At 36.6% G+C, this 17,220-nt stretch overlaps 1 protein-coding gene across 2 annotated transcripts; it reads left to right on the top strand.

Annotated features, from left to right (window-relative positions):
* Window positions 1-3,868: 3,868 nt before the first annotated feature.
* taf1b (TATA box binding protein (Tbp)-associated factor, RNA polymerase I, B) lies at window positions 3,869-14,040 on the top strand. 2 transcript variants are annotated; one of them, XM_048206350.1, is made up of 15 exons: window positions 3,869-4,010; window positions 4,111-4,209; window positions 4,502-4,589; window positions 4,693-4,790; window positions 5,881-5,973; window positions 7,568-7,676; window positions 7,776-7,920; window positions 11,530-11,629; window positions 11,717-11,864; window positions 11,976-12,153; window positions 12,288-12,325; window positions 12,414-12,495; window positions 12,578-12,648; window positions 12,735-12,969; window positions 13,112-14,040. In XM_048206350.1, the coding sequence occupies exons 1-15, from the start codon at window positions 3,993-3,995 to the stop codon at window positions 13,329-13,331; spliced, it is 1,722 nt and encodes a 573-aa protein (XP_048062307.1). In that variant the 5' UTR covers window positions 3,869-3,992; the 3' UTR covers window positions 13,332-14,040. The 2 variants fall into 2 exon arrangements, with proteins under 2 accessions (XP_048062307.1, XP_048062306.1); XM_048206349.1 differs by having other exon boundaries at window positions 3,871-3,951.
* Window positions 14,041-17,220: the final 3,180 nt, after the last annotated feature.

Here is a 17,220-nt window from a genome sequence, read left to right as displayed (position 1 = left end):
CCAAGTAAATACTGCAATAAATTTAAATTACTATAACACTGGGGTCTCTGGGACCCCAAACATGAACATACAATCAGAAAATTATGGTTAAATTAGGGTTGATCTGCATATTAACCCTAGATCATTATTAAAACAGGTAAATTCAAATCATCTGATTAATGTGTAACATTTAAATTCTCTCAGTGAAAAAGGTGGTTGATCCAGACCCCACAAAACATCAGATCCTTTGTGGGCGCATAATTCTAGCAGTTCTGACAACCTCTTTGAAATGAGAACTGTGCACGGTGCATGCGCTCTCATCTTTGATTATGCATGAACTACCCCCTCCGTTTGCTCCGGCTGCCACTACGTGGTGTGGTTGCCATGGTAACCGACGGGACGCAGACCTGAGATGGGCAACAATAGGATTTTCCATGTGTGTAGTGTGTGAGAGCGAGTGAAGATTCTACTGCCTCCACCTCAGCATATAAAAAGATGTATTTGATGATGGATAATATCTGTACAATTGAAGCATGAATTAAGTTATAGATTCAATATTTTAAGCTTATTTAATAAATCATATGTGTTTATTTGCTCCAATTTCATTAGTTAAAACAGCAATGTGTATACAGAAGGTTTTAGTTTGTCAATGCAGTATTTGGCAACATTACTGCATCACACCTGCATTCATCCCAACTCAACAAAAGAATGCTGCCAGCTAAAATAGGCTGATTACCTGGCTGAAAAGAATAACTTAGACCATATTAGTCCATGGTAGTTTATGCTGGTTTGGTTCTGGTCTCGTCTGTGGACCAGCAAAACCATGTTGTTCACCAACAAAAATGTCTTTCTGATGAAGCTTGTTGACCAAGGGAGGTTAACTGGTTAACAGTGATGTGCAGAAGCATCGCTAAGAGTAGTTTCAATTAGTTTCACTACATTTCTTATTTTAAATCATGTTGCAAGTTTGTTTGTAATTGCAAATTGCTGTTTTCTTGTGAGTTTTCTATTCGATTTTTCTTCTTGACAGCATTTCAGCATTTTTTTACTCATTTAAAATTCTTAATTCATAATATGAATAATATTTAAAGGGATAATGAATTTTAACTCCAACCGCTGCCGTCTGTCAGTGGTATAATGCAAGTCAGCGGGAACTTGGACTATAAGAGTAAATAAAACACGACAGACAAATCCAAATTAAACCATGCGGCTCGTGACGACACATTGATGTCTTAAGACACGAAACGATCGGTTTGTGCGAGAATGACAATGGCAGTGATGTCTCGCGCATATACTTCAATGAGTGCTAGACATCACTTCCGTCGTCAGAGCGCGATCAGACCTCACGAATCGAGTGATGAACACAGTTGGACGTAGTGGTGTATTAGAGGTAAAAAATGATATAAATACTGTTCGGTTTCTCGCACAAACTGATCGTTTCGTGTCTTAAGACATCAATGTGTCGTCACGAGCCGCAGGGTTTAATTCGGATTTGTCTGTCGTGTTTTATTTACTCTTATAGTCCAAGTTCCCGCTGACTTGCATTATACCACTGACAGACGGCAGCGGTTGGAGTTAAAAATCATAATTTGTGCTCTACTGAAGAAACAAAGTCACCTACTTCTTGGATGCTCTGGGGGGAAGGCGATAAACATCAAATTTTCATTTTTGGGTGAACTATCCCTTTAAGGATTATTCAATTCTTTCCTTTCGTTTCTGCTCGCACAACACTCTGCTTCATACTTTACAGTAATGTTAATAATCTCATCCATGAACATGATTCTGCCGAGTCCTGTCCTGATTCTTTTCCACCGGCTGTAGACAATGAAGACAACACCTCCCGAAATCAAGGTGTCATCAAACTACACCTTGAATAAGCGACCTCTAGTGGTGAAAATTTACATAGTGTGCCTTTAAGTGTTAAATATGATAGCAAAGATTGTTTCATGGTCAGGTTTTAATTACAAAGAAACAGAGGCATTTCCAGTGAATTGGTTGAACCAGTCTCAGCAGTTTGAGTTGATCAGAAGTGGTCTTAAATTACTTACTGAACTGATCCGGCTTAGCAGTTCCTTCAAACTACCTCACGCGTCGCATGCTTATACACACGTACCCATTTAAGTTAAGTGTTGTAAATATGAGAGTTAATAGTGTTTCATACTCTTTAATTACAGATAAAGTCTACTGTGTGGTGCAGCTCACAACAAGCAGTGGCTGGTTTTTGGGCCAACCTCAGCTGCCGTGAACAGCAGGAAGCTGAGTCGTGATGGGAAAAGCAGTGAGAGCATGTAATATTTATACGAGTTAGGAACTAAGTGTACAAGACTCAAGTATAATTTTCTCTTCGCCCACAGCCTCCTACTATCTCTATCCATGCCATGCGACGTCTGTGGGGATGTGAAACGTGCCATACTGGAGGGAGTGCAATCCGCTGCATTATTAGTGTGAAGAATAATACCACCTGGCTGCAGTTACTGACTATTCCTGATTTCCATTGGCAACAATGCTGCGTTTTGCATAGAGAACATGAAAGAAAGCATGGGAGGCAGTAAACCATGAAATTGGCCCAGTGGTGAAAGAAGCAGCTTTCTTCAAAGAGGTGGGGAGGAGGAAGGGAGGTTTGCTTTGCTGATGCCCACATGAAAAAAAAGAAACACACACACATGCACACAAACAAGAAAAACACATAGGCCTATGCACACAAAAGACAAATGTCACATTGCACATCGAATCTCCCTTTATTTTGCTGATAATGTGTTAAAATTCCCTGCAGCTCTTCATTTTGAACTTTAAATGCATAATCTGGACATAAACATTCATGAATCATATTATAAATATGGTGTGCTTATACGTGGCTGGAGAAATGTCATAAAAATGTAATGTTTGATATGAATACTGCTAATAAGACCATCATACAGACAAGGACACTTTTATATCTGTCGTCATGAAGTGATGAAAACAGTAGGAAAAAAAGACAATGCTGCTTAGTTTTATTTATTTACTTTGTAAAGGAAATTTGGGGGGAACGGATGCAGTCCAGGTATGGGAACTATGATATTGTTTACTATTGTTAGGCACTGACAGATTCATGGACTTATACACCATCTACTGTTCACTGTCCATGATGACATATGTCTTAGTATATGCAGGAGAGACATGGAAGATAAAGTGGTTATAATAATAACTTATGCATTTGTATTGCCAAAGCAACCCCCCCCCCCCCCAAAAAAAAAAACCAATAACCCACAATACGTAAATTATTGATAGCAATTGGTACATTAAATAAAATAATAATATAAATAATAAAATAATTGATTTCTTTATTTCTACATACGTGAGAGTGTGCAAGTAAGTGTATTTTACTAAAATTTAAGTTTAAGTAAGTAATATATAATAAAATTATATTATATACAATTAGTACACAATTGCTCTTTTATGTATTAGGCATATGTATAAAATATAATAATATAATAAAAATAATAAACCAAATTTGAAGTAAATATATAAAATAAGGGATATAATAAGTATTCTTTATTTCTACACACAGTGCACAAATATGCATTATGATGACCATTATTAGTTTTTTGCGATTTTTTTAAACTTTTTTATTATATAAGGTATATATTATATATTAAAGTTTTTAACATATATTAAATTAATTTATATTTAATCATGTAAAATTATTTAATAATATTCAATTATTACACAGTTTCTTACATTGGGCATATATAAAAAGAATGTATTTATTTTTATCATAAACAGTACATAAAAAACAAACAATAAAATTAGAAGTAAATATATAACAAAATAATGAATGTCCACAGTAATAAAATAAACTAAAGTTTTAAAACCAATTTTTAAGTCTCAAATAAATTTAGATGACCTTGGACTTTTATTATGAAAAGTATGCGTAATTTCCCTTTCAACGCGCTGCTTGATCACAGAAGGCAAACAAAACTGTGTGCGCAGGATGTAAGTTTATATGGAAGTTTTCAGAAGCTCGTATTAAAATCATGGACGAAGAGTTAACTGTGAGTTTCTCCTAAAGTTAGTGTTGTTTGGCGGTTTGCACTGTTATTTCAGTATGGGAGCTTATGATGATGCTGCTGCTTGTTTGATGTCTTCTTCTAGGCTGAATACAGTGAGCCATGTGGCCAGTGCGCTGCTGTGGACTGGGGAGTTTCAGATGGGGGACACTTCTTCTGCAAGAACTGCCACAATGTGATCGAGGTTGGTAGAGAGACACAAATTATTAGATATCCGGAGCTCTCGCAGTCATGGAAATCACAGGGTTTTTTTTCCTGTTTTCCAAAGTTAGAAAATTCTAGTTATTACATTTTTTTGAAAACAATGAACATTTGTGTGGTCGATATACGTGTTTTTCGGTTGTAAAATATTTAATATTCTACAGACTCTCATTTTAAATGTGGTTTCTATAAAATATTTTTAATCCAGTGATGCAAATGACTGAAAAAATTAATGCAATAATATGTATATCATATATTTTCACATCTTCTCCTAGAAAACGAAGGAGGTGTTTGATGAGTCCACCCTTCATAGTAAAAACAGCAGGATCTCAGCATTAAAGAAATCCAAGAGAAAGAGAGAGGGTCAGTCAATGTCTTCTGTCCACTTTTGATAAGCTGGTATGAGACATTTAGAGTTGCAAAGCACTGTCCTTTACATGATCTTGTGTCTTCTGTCTGATTTCAGAGGATGACCGAGAGTGGATGGTATGTGAGGGATTTCAGTTCATCTTGAAACACCAGGCCAAGGCTTTGGTTAGTCTTGGTGTTTGCATGAAGTTTGAGGTTAGTAGCTTTACCCCCAGTTTCACAGATAAGGCTTAAAGGTGCTACAGAGGATCTTTTTGTCGACTGAGAATCCAAAGACTGTTACTGAGTTTTGGAAATGAGCGCATGCGTAAGAATTTCGAGGGAACGCCTCCCAAAACTCGTGCACGAGTATTGGAACACGAGTGTTTGTTTACCACCGGCATTCACTGTGTCGTGTTAGTGGATTCATTATGTCGGACTCACCGCAGGTAACTCATAATCTGCAGTTGTTACTCCTGTCTCCTGACAAAAACATTGCATGCGGCGCCTGTGGAGTGTGGAAAGTTACTGGAGCGCGCAGCCGCGCACGTCTTGCACAAGGAACGTCATGGCAGTGATTGACAAGCCAGAGGGCCAATCCGCGCACGTCTCACACAAGGAACGTCACGGCAGTGATTGACAAGCCAGAGGGCAAATCGTTTACGCGATGATCGCATAAATGATTGGCTGATGTTTTTAAGGCCCTACCTCATGCACAGATGATGTATATTAATATTATTCCTTTCAGTGCACCTAATAAATAGTCTTTTATCAGTTAGTAAAGACAGTATCAAGTAATATTGCAAAAATGTATAAAACAAAACATCCTCTTTAGCACCTTTAAGCTTTGTCCCAGACTAAAATGATGCACTCCAGTAATGTCATGTTTATAAAAACTACTTAAATATCCTAATTGAACTAAGGCCTAATCCTGGCCTAATCCTGGCTTAATCTAAGTGCTGCTTGTGAAACCAGGCCTTAGTTTAATATATCACAGTCTTAAGGCCCTTTCACACCGAACGCCTGCACGATAGGTTTTGCTGACCAAGATGCATTTTCCCTTGTGTATGTGTATCATTGATTTTTTTTTTTTTTTTTTTCATTTGGCCTTAACCTCAAAAATCGACACACTGGTCAGAAAAAATCTCGCTTTGTCGCACCGTGATTAGCTCAATAGGGATATGTTTTGATTCAAGAGTGTCATTGTTGTACATTCACATCATAAATCACACTCAGTGCAAAAGGCCCTGTATAGATGACAAGAAGAAAGTGACTCTGTAAGATCAGTCATATTTTGTTTTGACAGACAGAAGTTGTATGGAATTTCTGGAAGCGATACCTGCAGAGCACTCGGCAAGCTTTCACAGAAACTCCAGTGTACACTCCAAGATTTACAGTGGTAAGCTTTATGTTGAATTTTAATGTTGCATTAAATAGAAAAAAATTGGATTTTGTATCACCCTCTCTTTGCTCCAATGTTATTTTACTATTATTTATATTCTATTATAGTATTAATATTTTCAATTTGCTTTTATTTATACATTTTCAGTTTTATTTTAAATTAAAGGTACACTGTGTAACCTTTTTTGTTCAAAATTAACAACATTTAAATAGTCAATACATAATCAATCACACGTTTAAATAAATGCTGAACAGAGTGTGTGCTTGCAAACAGTGTAAGTGACAGAGCTTGATATATAACATAATAAAAACAAGAATCAACATTGGTTTGGCTTTTCTGAGATGGACTGAGTGATTTGAAATGTTGTAAAAGCCAAATCAACACAGTGTTTTATGTTGTAAAAGCGACAAGGTATTTTATTGAACTGATAAATTATGTATCTGTCTAACAGAGTTCATTGTAAAGCATTAACTATTGTGAAGGGTAATTTCATTATGGTTGTTGTAGCGCTGTGCTGCTATTTATTTTCAAGGAAGTAGCGTGTCTATTATTGGGTATACTGTAGCTACAGTAACGGCTTCAGCTAGTCAGCTTGAGACCCTTTCCAATCTCAACATAACACAGACTGTTACGTAACAGTCGGGATCATTAATATGTACGCCCCCAATATTTGCATATGCCAGCCCATGTTCAAGGCATTACACAAGGGCAGCCAGTATTAACATCTGGATCTGTGCACAGCTGAATCATCAGACTAGGTGAGCAAGCAAGAACAATAGTGAAAAATGGCAGATGGAGCAATAATAACTAACATAATCCATGATATCATGATATTTTTAGTGATATTTGTGAATTGTCTTTCTAAATGTTTCGTTAGCATGTTGCTAATGTACTGTTAAATGTGGTTAAAGTTACCATCGATTATTACTGTATTCACCGAGACAAGAGAGCTGTCGCTATTTTCATATTTAAACACTTGCAGTCTGTATAATGTACAAACACAACTTCATTCTTTATAAATCTCTCCAACAGTATGTAATGTTAGCTTTAGCTTCGGAGCACTATCAAACTCATTCAGAATCAAATGTAAACATCCAAATAAATACTATACTCACATGATCCGACGCATGCATGCAGTATGCATGACGAACATCTTGTAAAGATCCATTTGAGGGTTATATTAGCTATGTGAACTTTGTAAATCTTTGGACCAGGGAGTGCGCGATTTAAAGGGGCCGCGTGCTGAATCGGTGCATAGTTAATGATGCCCCAAAATAGGCAGTTAAAAAAATTAATTTAAAAAAATCTATGGGGTATTTTGAGCTGAAACTTCACAGACACATTCAAGGGACACCTTAGACTTATATTACATCTTGTAAAAACTGGTTCTAGGGCACCTTTAATCACTTCACATTTTTCTATTTAGCTGTAATTTATTTGTATTTCAGTTTGAGTAATTTAGTACTTCAACTTATAGTTCATCTAATATCTATATTTTATTTGTTTTATTTCAGTAACCAAAAATGATTATTACATGATTTAATTAACAGTAACCACTGCTCTACTTTCTTCCTATCTTTTTGCCCTCAAGTACTCGAAGAAGAAGAAGAGTGAGTCAGAGCCTGACATTCAGAGCGAGCTGTCTTATCACGGTAGTAGTGAGGCTACTTCAGATAATTCGGGAGCGTTGTCATGCTCAGGTATGAATATCATTATGAATATGACTTTCTGTCAGCTCGCACATTTACACCTTATTAAAAAAAATGTCAGTTGAGCTGCATTTAGTTTTCTTGCTGCAGGTTACACCAGTGAAGGACAGTCATCTCTTGAATCTGCTCTATACCGACATTCATTCCCTCTTATGACCATGCCACGGACGCTGGCCCTGTGCTATCTGGCTCTGATTTGGGTCCGAGAGGCCATCACTCTGACTGACTTACTGAGGTTTGAAGGATAAACACTGCTTATTTCAACTCTAATTGCCTTTTGTGACCAATTAACTTCATAATGTGACATTTATGAGTGAAATAGGACATAGGGCAGGATATGATACTATCATTTGGGAATTGTTTGGATTTGGCTATTAATTAAAGTGTTAGTTCACCCAAAAAATGAAATTTCTGTCATTAAGTACTCACCCTCATACACAAACCCATAAGACCTTAGTTCATCTTCGGAACACAAATTAATACATTTTTGATGAAATCCGAGAGTTTTTATTTTTATTATCCCTCACAGCAAGCAATGTAATTACTGTCATTCAAGGTCCAGAAAAGTGGTAAAGACATAGTCAGCGTGACTACAGTGGTTCAACCTTAATGTTATAAAGCGACAAGAATACTTTTTGTTCTGTTTTTGTGCACAAAATGTATTCTCGTCACTTCATTACATTAAGGTTGAATCACGTTGATTATTTTAAAAGTGTCTTTACTACTTTTCTGGACCTTGAATGTGGTAATTATGTTGCTTTCTATGGGGGATAAAAAAAATTTGATTTGTGTTCACAAGATGAAAGAAGGTCTTACGGGTTTGGAAACGTCATGAGGGTCAGTATTTAAAGGTGCCATCGAATGAAAAATTGAATTTACCTTGGCATAGTTGAATAACAAGAGTTCAGTACATGGAAATGACATACAGTGAGTCTCAAACTGCATTGTTTCCTCCTTCTTATATAAATCTCATTTGTTTAAAAGACCTCAGAATCTCAACATAACACTGACTGTTACGTAACAGTCGGGATCATTAATATGTATGCCCCCAATATTTGCATATGCCAGCCCATGTTCAAGGCATTAGACAAGGGCAGCCAGATCTGTGCACAGCTGAATCATCAGACTAGGTAAGCAAGCAAGGACAATAGCAAAAAATGGCAGATGGAACAATAATAACTGACATGATCCATGATATCATGATATTTTTAGTGATATTTGTAAATTGTCTTTCTAAATGTTTCGTTAGCATGTTGCTAATGTACTGTTAAATGTGGTTAAAGTTACCATAGTTTCTTACTGTATTCACGGAAACAAGAGCCGTCGCTATTTTCATTTTTTTAAACACTTGCAGTCTGTATAATTCATAAACACAACTTCATTCTTTATAAATCTCTCCAACAGTGTAGCATTAGCCGTTAGCCACGGAGCACCATCAAACTCATTCAGAATCAAATGTAAACATCCAAATAAATACTATACTCACAGGAATCGATGTATGCATGACAAACACTTTGTAAAGATCCATTTTGAGGGTTATATTAGCTGTGTGAACATTGTGTTTGCTGTTTAAGGCAGTCGAGAGCTCGCGGGGGCAGGGGAGCGGGAGATTTAAAGGGGCTGCGCGCTTAATCGGTGCATATGTATTTATGGCTCAAAATAGGCAGTTAAAAAAATTAATAAAAAAAAAATCTATGGGATATTTTGAGCTGAAACTTCACAGACACGTTCAGGGGACACCTTAGACTTGTATTACATCTTTTGAAAAGGGGTTCTCGGACACCTTTAATGACAGAAATTTCATTTTTTTTGGTGAACTAACCCTTTAACATTATCCAGTAGCCAGCACGTCCTAAGCGTAGGGTTGCATGAATAATTGAAATAAAAGTAAGATTGTGATATTACTGTGATCATCAAATTGCAAAGGCTCATGATCTGGTGTTTTTTTTTTTTTGATTGTCTCGCAGCCACTTTGTTTACAGTAAATGCTGCTTCACTTCTCTGTATCTACTTTGCGTTTGGATTAAGAGAGACATAAACATTAGTATTGTGACTGCTTTTGTACTTATTATTTTATAGTTCTATTTATACATACTCACATTTTGGGCCAAATTGTGCAGCCTTACAAACAAACACTGCAAACCTGTAGCTTTTTTCTTTCTAATTGCAATCACATTTTTTTTTTTATCAGAAAAAGTTTTCCCCAAAAGTAGGGCTGCATGCCCTACTTTTAAGATTGATTAAATGACATGGACATCTTGGATGACATGGGGGTGAGTAAATTATCAGGAAAATTTTATTTGAAAGGGAAATAATCCTTTAATTATTCACCATGTCGTTCTACACCCGTACCCAAAAATGAAAATTCTGTCATTAAAGGATTAGTCCACCTTTAAATAAAATTTTCCTGGTTAGTTACTCTCCCCCATGTCATCCAAGATGTTCATGTCCTTCTTTCTTCAGTCGAAAAGAAATTAAAGGATTAGTCCACTTTTAAATAAACTTTTCCTGATAATTTACTCTCCCCCATGTCATCCAAGATGCCTATGTCTTTCTTTCTTCAGTCGAAAAGAAATGAAAGTTTTTGATGAAAACATTCCCGGATTTTTTTCCATATAGTGGACTTCAATGGGCACCAAACAGTTGAAGGTTAAAATTAGTTTCACTGCAGCTTCAAATTGTTCAACACGATCCAAGACGAGAAATAATGGTCTTATCTAGAGAAACCATCACTCATTTTCTAAAAAAATAAATAAAAATGTTATACATTTTAACCAGAAATGCTCATCTTGAACTAGCTCTCTTCTTTATATGCAATATGCTAGTTCAATAGTGTATAACAATTAGTACAAACTTTGACCTGTGGAGGGCAGTAATACACTTAGCAGTGTCTACACTGCTGGAATTCTAATAGAGAAGAAGAAGAGAGCTAGTTCAAGATCAGCATTTCTGGTTAAAATGTATAAAATTTGTATTTGTTTTTAGAAAATGCAAGATAAGACCATTATTTTTCGTCTGGGATCGTGTAGAACAATTTGAAGCTGCAGTGAAACTAATTTTGACTTTCAACTGTTTGGTGCCCATTGAAGTCCACTATATGGAAAAAAAATCCTGGAATGTTTTCATCAAAAACTTTAATTTCTTTTCGACTGAAGAAAGAAAGACATGGACATCTTGGATGACATGGGGGTGAGTAAATTATCAGGAAAAGTTTATTTAAAAGTGGACTAATCCTTTAAGGTTTTTGATGAAAACATTCCAGGATTATTCTCCTTTATAGTGGACTTCAATGGACTCCACTGTTGAAGGTCAAAATTACAGTTTCAGTGCAGCTTCAAAGGGCTTTAAACGATACCAGACGAGGAATAAGGGTCTTATCTAGCGAAACGATCAGTCATTTTCTAAAAAACGTTGAGTTGAGTTGAATCCTTTAATTATTCACCTTCATGTCGTTCTATACCTGTAAGACCTTTGTTCATCTTTAGAACACAAATTATTTTTGATTAAAATTAGTGAGCCTTCTGGCCTCCGATAGACTGCAACACAATTACCACTGTCATTCTTTGGAATAACATGCACCAATGAATCATTCTTCATTTACATGGATGTAAATGGGGTCGATTTTTGATTTCATGCTGACTTGATGCTGTTTATGTGTTTGATGTTTAGACAATTTATAGGCCCAAGGTTTATGCATGGTGTGCACTGTGCAGCATCAAAATGTTGCTTTGCGGTCTTTTCAGCCTGGGTGAAAAGATGCATTGTTAGTGATGACATGATGCTTTTTACACTGTGTATACTTGTACAGGATAATTTGAAAAATGTCTGATTTTGTTTTTTGCAGGTTGGTCTCAGAGAGACGTGTCCCTTATATAGACATTCAAGATGTTTTTCCACAGGAGATGAGACTGTTTGGAAGAGATGTCGAATTCTTTCGAGTTCGGGTGAGGATAACGCAACCAGTTCACACTTCTTCAGTCATGAATCAATGTGTTGTATTGCTAATAGCTATGACTTCTGGATTTCTACAGAAACTTCCGCTCTACTCAGTGGTCCATAGAGAAGCTTTGTTGCTGGCTAAGATCATGAAATTACCTTCCTTCCCAACTGTTTCTCAGGACTGCCTTCTCCACCCACTTCCACTCACTGTTCGATATCTGCTGGAAGCAAACCTCCCAGGTGAGCGTTTTTGACTATAATGGAAAATTGTGTCAAATGATGGCTTAATTCTCTTTTTATCTGTTTGTCTGGTTCTCGTTTGACTAGCTATATGTCTCTGATCCTCCTCAGATGCCCTTCATGTTTGGGTCCACAAGGTTATAAAAGGGGCAGGTATGGATGATGACTCCTTTCTGACCTTTGACCCCAACAGCGAGAGCCCTCATCTCGTGCGCTATGAGATTGAGGCAGTAGCTGTCATCATTGTCACCATGAAGCTCCTTTTCAAGTTGGATGATCATGTGGAGTGGTGCGTCACTTTAATTTGTAACTGAGGGTTTTGATGTTATCTTTGGAGTCTAAAAAGGTCTTTTTTATACTTTACTGGCTTTGTAAAATTGAATTTTTGCTGAATGTTTCTCTTTTTCTCATTAATGTATCAAGGAAGATATCTGAAGCGGCCCAGAAGAAGAAAAAGGAAGGTAACACTATTTTGCCAGTTTTTATTGTGATGTGTATCATTCTTGGTAGTTCCCCCCTCCACAACATGCTCTCATAAGCTTTTCACAGTCTTCAGGTTAAACAGGTGGTTTGAGATAGTACAACCCGTCTTGGAGAAAGCCAGACAGAATGAGGAACGAGAAGAAGCCCTGTAAGACACAATTATTTCAAAAGTTTCCATGACTTTTATTGACAAATCTTTTACTATAATCTTTTCTGTTCTTCTCTTTCAGCCGGAAATGGAAACCCACTAATCCTTTCATTACATCTTTGGGCAGAAAGCACTTAATCATGAAAAAAAGACGTAAGCTGATCTGGTCACATCTCAGTAATGATCTCGGTACTGTATCTCTGTCTGTCATCCAATGGTGTCCGCTTTCACATCTCCAGGCGTGGCTGATTTTTTGGAGCACAGATTCAGTAGGTTAAGTGACCCTGCACCAGAACAACTGCCTTCCACCACAAAACCTCACTCTAGCTTTCGCTTCAGCTGGGGAAATGAAGAAGGTTCGGATGGACCCAGTATGTATAACAGTCGTTTGGACTGTATCTTCAGCAAAGATGGGGTCAGATACCTTGCCAACCAAAAATACTGGCATCCTGAACTGAGGTTATGCGTATCTAAGTGAGTCATCACAAATGCTTTTTCTCAATGACAGATACTATAATACTGTATTATATATTTTATATTATATAATGCAATGTTTAAAATATTTTCTCATACTATTTTTTTTTTTTTTTCTCTCTTCTTACTTTCCCTTTCATAGGTCATGCGGTGATCATTTCCCCGAAGTTGAGCCCTGGTTGCCCAGGATGTACTCGTGGGTCCTTGATCTTTTCTCTTTCATTCTGGGGGTCCGTCAGGCAGAAGTGCACAAAGCGGTCCTCGACGTTGAACGCCGCTTCTTGAGAAGAAGTCATTCTGCATTTAAATGGACTTATAAATCCCTCCAAAATAAAAAAGTGAAGTCCAAAACTAGAAATTGATTTTTTTTTTTTTTTTTTTTTTTTTGGTGAAGTTGTCATGTAAGATTTTCACATGTGTGCATTATTATTTTCAATAGTGTCTTACACAGTTTATCTCTGTTATGAGACTTGGAATGAACAGTATCTGTTGCCCTCAAAATGTGTTACTTTTCTTGTATTTATTTTATATTTTGATTAAAAAGAAATACAACTTACATTGGTTGTAGCTGCACAGATGAACCAGCAGGGGGAGTAATGCGCCTCTCAATTGAGTGTTGATAGATTCTTTTGTCCTGCAGCTCACTAAAATGGTTTTGTCTGTGATTTGTGAAGGAAAAATTGATAGTTTTGTAAAAAAAAAAATGTAAGTAATTCTTCTGGTTATATCTACTGCTTGAGGGTTTTGTGTCCGAGCAGTTTTCTTAAAGTCTTTGTATTAACAGACCTGGGTGAAGGAAACTATTTCACCCTTTTCAGTTCAGTAAATGACTTGTTTAGGAGAATGTGGCCTTATATTTGACCATACTGTGACTTCAAGTAATTGCATATAATATACATACTCCAGCTGTCCTGTTGCTCTAGATTCTGCGGTCACGAAATTAAACAATACATGTTCTTTCAATATGCCTCAATTGTGGCATATTGTATTGCGAAGTGACAAATTTGTTGCTTAAAAATCTCATGAGATATTGAAATAACACCAGATGTGATAAAGCTACTGATGAAAAGAGTTCATATTGTTTTTATTTGTCTGCACATGATTTCTGTCTTTGTTTTGCTGCTTTGTCCAGCTCAAGACATTTGTTTGCCAAGTTGATGGAAACCTGTGTTCAAGAAATGTGTTGGACACGCGCTTTATTATAATTGCATTGACGTTATATTAATATTTTCGATATTTCTCTTTCTCTCTCTTACAAAAAATGGATGGAGGGAGCGAATAAAACAAAGGAAAACTTTTGTTTTTATGTTTGAACTTTTTGACCGAAGAGTACAGTCCCGTTGGCTAAAGAGGAGTTGGACTATTTCAGCCAAGAAATAAAACATGGTTGTTCCAGAGAGAGATAAACATTGAAACAGTAAGGCAGGAGTGATGGAGGGAGGAAGAAATTTGAGAAAGACTGAGCCAGGAGGGCTGGCCGAGAAGGGAAAACCAGGACAGAGAGCCTGTGTGGTGTCATGGGTGTTTTTCTGGCACTATTTCTCAGCAAAACCAGCTGACTGAGCGTGTGTGCATGTAAACACCGTCTACATGCTTTCTGCATGAAAAGCCCTGACGTGCACAAACGTATACTCAGAAACACTCTTTTTTTCCAGCAAAACAAATTACCCAGCATGCTTTTCAGGATTGTTTTCCCTTCTCACGTGTAGAGGAGCCGTTTTCCTGGCATGTTTTCTGTTTGACTTGGGCTCTCCCAAACAGACAGCACTATTTTTGAGCTGATCACACGCCGTGGTGCCAAATGGAAAACACTCGGTCTGGGGATTGCACGAGCGGGGTTTAACCTTGGCTTACTGACCAGGGTTTGTGTACACACAGATAAACATGCTAGACCGGCACAATTTCATTGTAAACAACCGATGGTCGTATCTTTAGTGTTTTATCTCACACTTAACTTCCTCTCCTTCCCCCACCTCTGTTTCTCCGTGTCAGTATTTGACGCCAAAGTTTAGCTCGTTGTGCCTGTTAACTCTTTTTCTGAAAGTGCGCGCAACCATTTATATTGTTTTTCATATTATGAAACTACATTTAGGAAACGTTTTTATAATAGAGTTGACACTTTTCATGTTTTAAGCAGTCGCAAAAGCCACTTCCCCTTCAAAATATTGTGTCCTCACATGGTAACTTATATTTGAGCTTCAAGTCAGCAAAACAATAAAACTGTGTAGGCCTAATTCTGAAAAATGTGAGCAAGCATTATCTTCCTGCAGTTTATTTGTGGTCATAGGTTAAAGGGCAGTGGACAAACATCTTATCAAGCTCTATTCAATTGATAAACTATCACAACAACAGATATCCATGTCTGGCTAAGACTTACTTGCTGCTGAATCAAAAATGATTCAAAACTTTGTGGTAAGATTACAGTAACTTCTTTCTTTCTTTAAGAAAATAATACTTTTATTTAGCACACATGAAACTGATTACAAGTGACAGTGGGTATTTATAATGTTACAAAAGATTCCTAAAGATCTTTTGAATAAATTCTGTTCTTTTGAACTTTCTATTCATTAAGGAATCCTGAATTAAATAAAAAGTATCACAGTTTCAAGAAAAATATTAAGCAGCACCTGGTTTCTGATGAATAACAATGATAAAATAGGTTTCTTGAGAATCAATTCAGCATATTAAACTAATTTCTAAAGGATCATGTGACACTTAAGACTGAAATAATGGCTGCTGAAAACTGAGCTTTGCCATTACAAGAATAAATTACATTTTAAAATATGTTAAAATACAAAACAATTATTTTAAATTGTAATTATATTTTGCTGTATTTTTGATCAAATAAATGCAGCCTTTGTGAGCATAAGGGACTTCTTTCAAAAACATTTATTTTAATTGTACAGACCCCAAACGTTGCTATTATCATGATACATTTTTTCAGAAATAATAAATAAATTCTTACAGTGGACTCCTTTGTGTGCATCATGCAACATTTCTTTTTATCTGCAAAAATGCTTTGCAAAATATAAAACAGACTCACAACATGCCTTTATCACTAATGCTATGTTAAACCAAGTAGACAGGCCATCATGTTTTAGTTGTGTGCTAGTGTGAGTCAATGTGCATTTATCCTTTCTTGCACTATGTTGCATATTCAGAACTGAGGGGTGCGAATATTCTGAAAAATGTTCTCATCCTTCTGTGTGAGTCGTGGGTGTGGAGGCGAGCTGTTTGCTCTTACAGTCTCAACTCATGTGATGGTGCCTCTGAGAATTCATGTAACTTACTCAAAATGCTGAGTAAGTTTCATTCCAGTACAAAAACTGTGAGGATAAAGCACCAACGCTCTTACTTTGATTTATGATGTTAATTTATCAACATTTATTTCTAACAGCCATGATGGGGAAGATTCAGGCTACGCAACACGGAAAGCATGTTGCATCTCAGAGGTTAAAAGCGAGCCCGCCCTTTTTGGATGACCTACTTTTTGAGAACCCCACCTATCTGAGCTGAGCTCAAGTCATTCAGTTCAGACACGCTGCAGCAGCACATTGGATGAAGCCCCAAAGTTTCAACTGTTTTTCCTCAGCAGCCAAAAGCGGACAGCACATCTGCCACCCAACCCTCCTCATAGCCTGTGTTTGCATGCCCTGTTTGGCCTCTCTCTTTCACACACACAGACACACACACTGCCTCCCCTGGCTAGCAGCCTAACCCCCATAAATGGCCTCACTACCCTCCCAAGATTCCACAGTCTCTGGGTTCAAACAGCTCATTCTCGAAAACACAAGCTATGGTGATGAATCTAGAACCTACAAGTTGTTTGTGACGTATAACAGTGCAAAATTTTAGGTCTAATAATTTATATAAAGATTTGTATAATAATGTCTCAGCTTCATTTAAAATGATGTGTGTAAAGCAAAGGTTGTACATCTACAGAACTCTTTATATAATTTTTTTCCTCATTAAATAGACTTTACTGACTTTAAAAGATGTCATAATTACCAAACTAAAAACACATGAATAATTCAAGTAGTAATATCTTGTGAAATATTTTCTATTTAGCACTTGTATTTTATGCTAACATTTTAGTTCTATTTTTAAACAATGTTATTTATACTTACTGAGAAACAAAAATTATTACATTTTCACTAAGTACTGGAACTCAGTGGGGTTAGCTCTTTATATTTTTATATACCAAATACTTTTTTCTAATATATATTATTATTATTATTATTTAAATATAAC

Source organism: Megalobrama amblycephala, linkage group LG11 (genome assembly GCF_018812025.1).
Source record: "Megalobrama amblycephala isolate DHTTF-2021 linkage group LG11, ASM1881202v1, whole genome shotgun sequence".
In the NCBI taxonomy this organism is placed as follows: domain Eukaryota; kingdom Metazoa; phylum Chordata; class Actinopteri; order Cypriniformes; family Xenocyprididae; genus Megalobrama; species Megalobrama amblycephala.
This window is presented reverse-complemented; position numbering and strand designations above follow the sequence as displayed.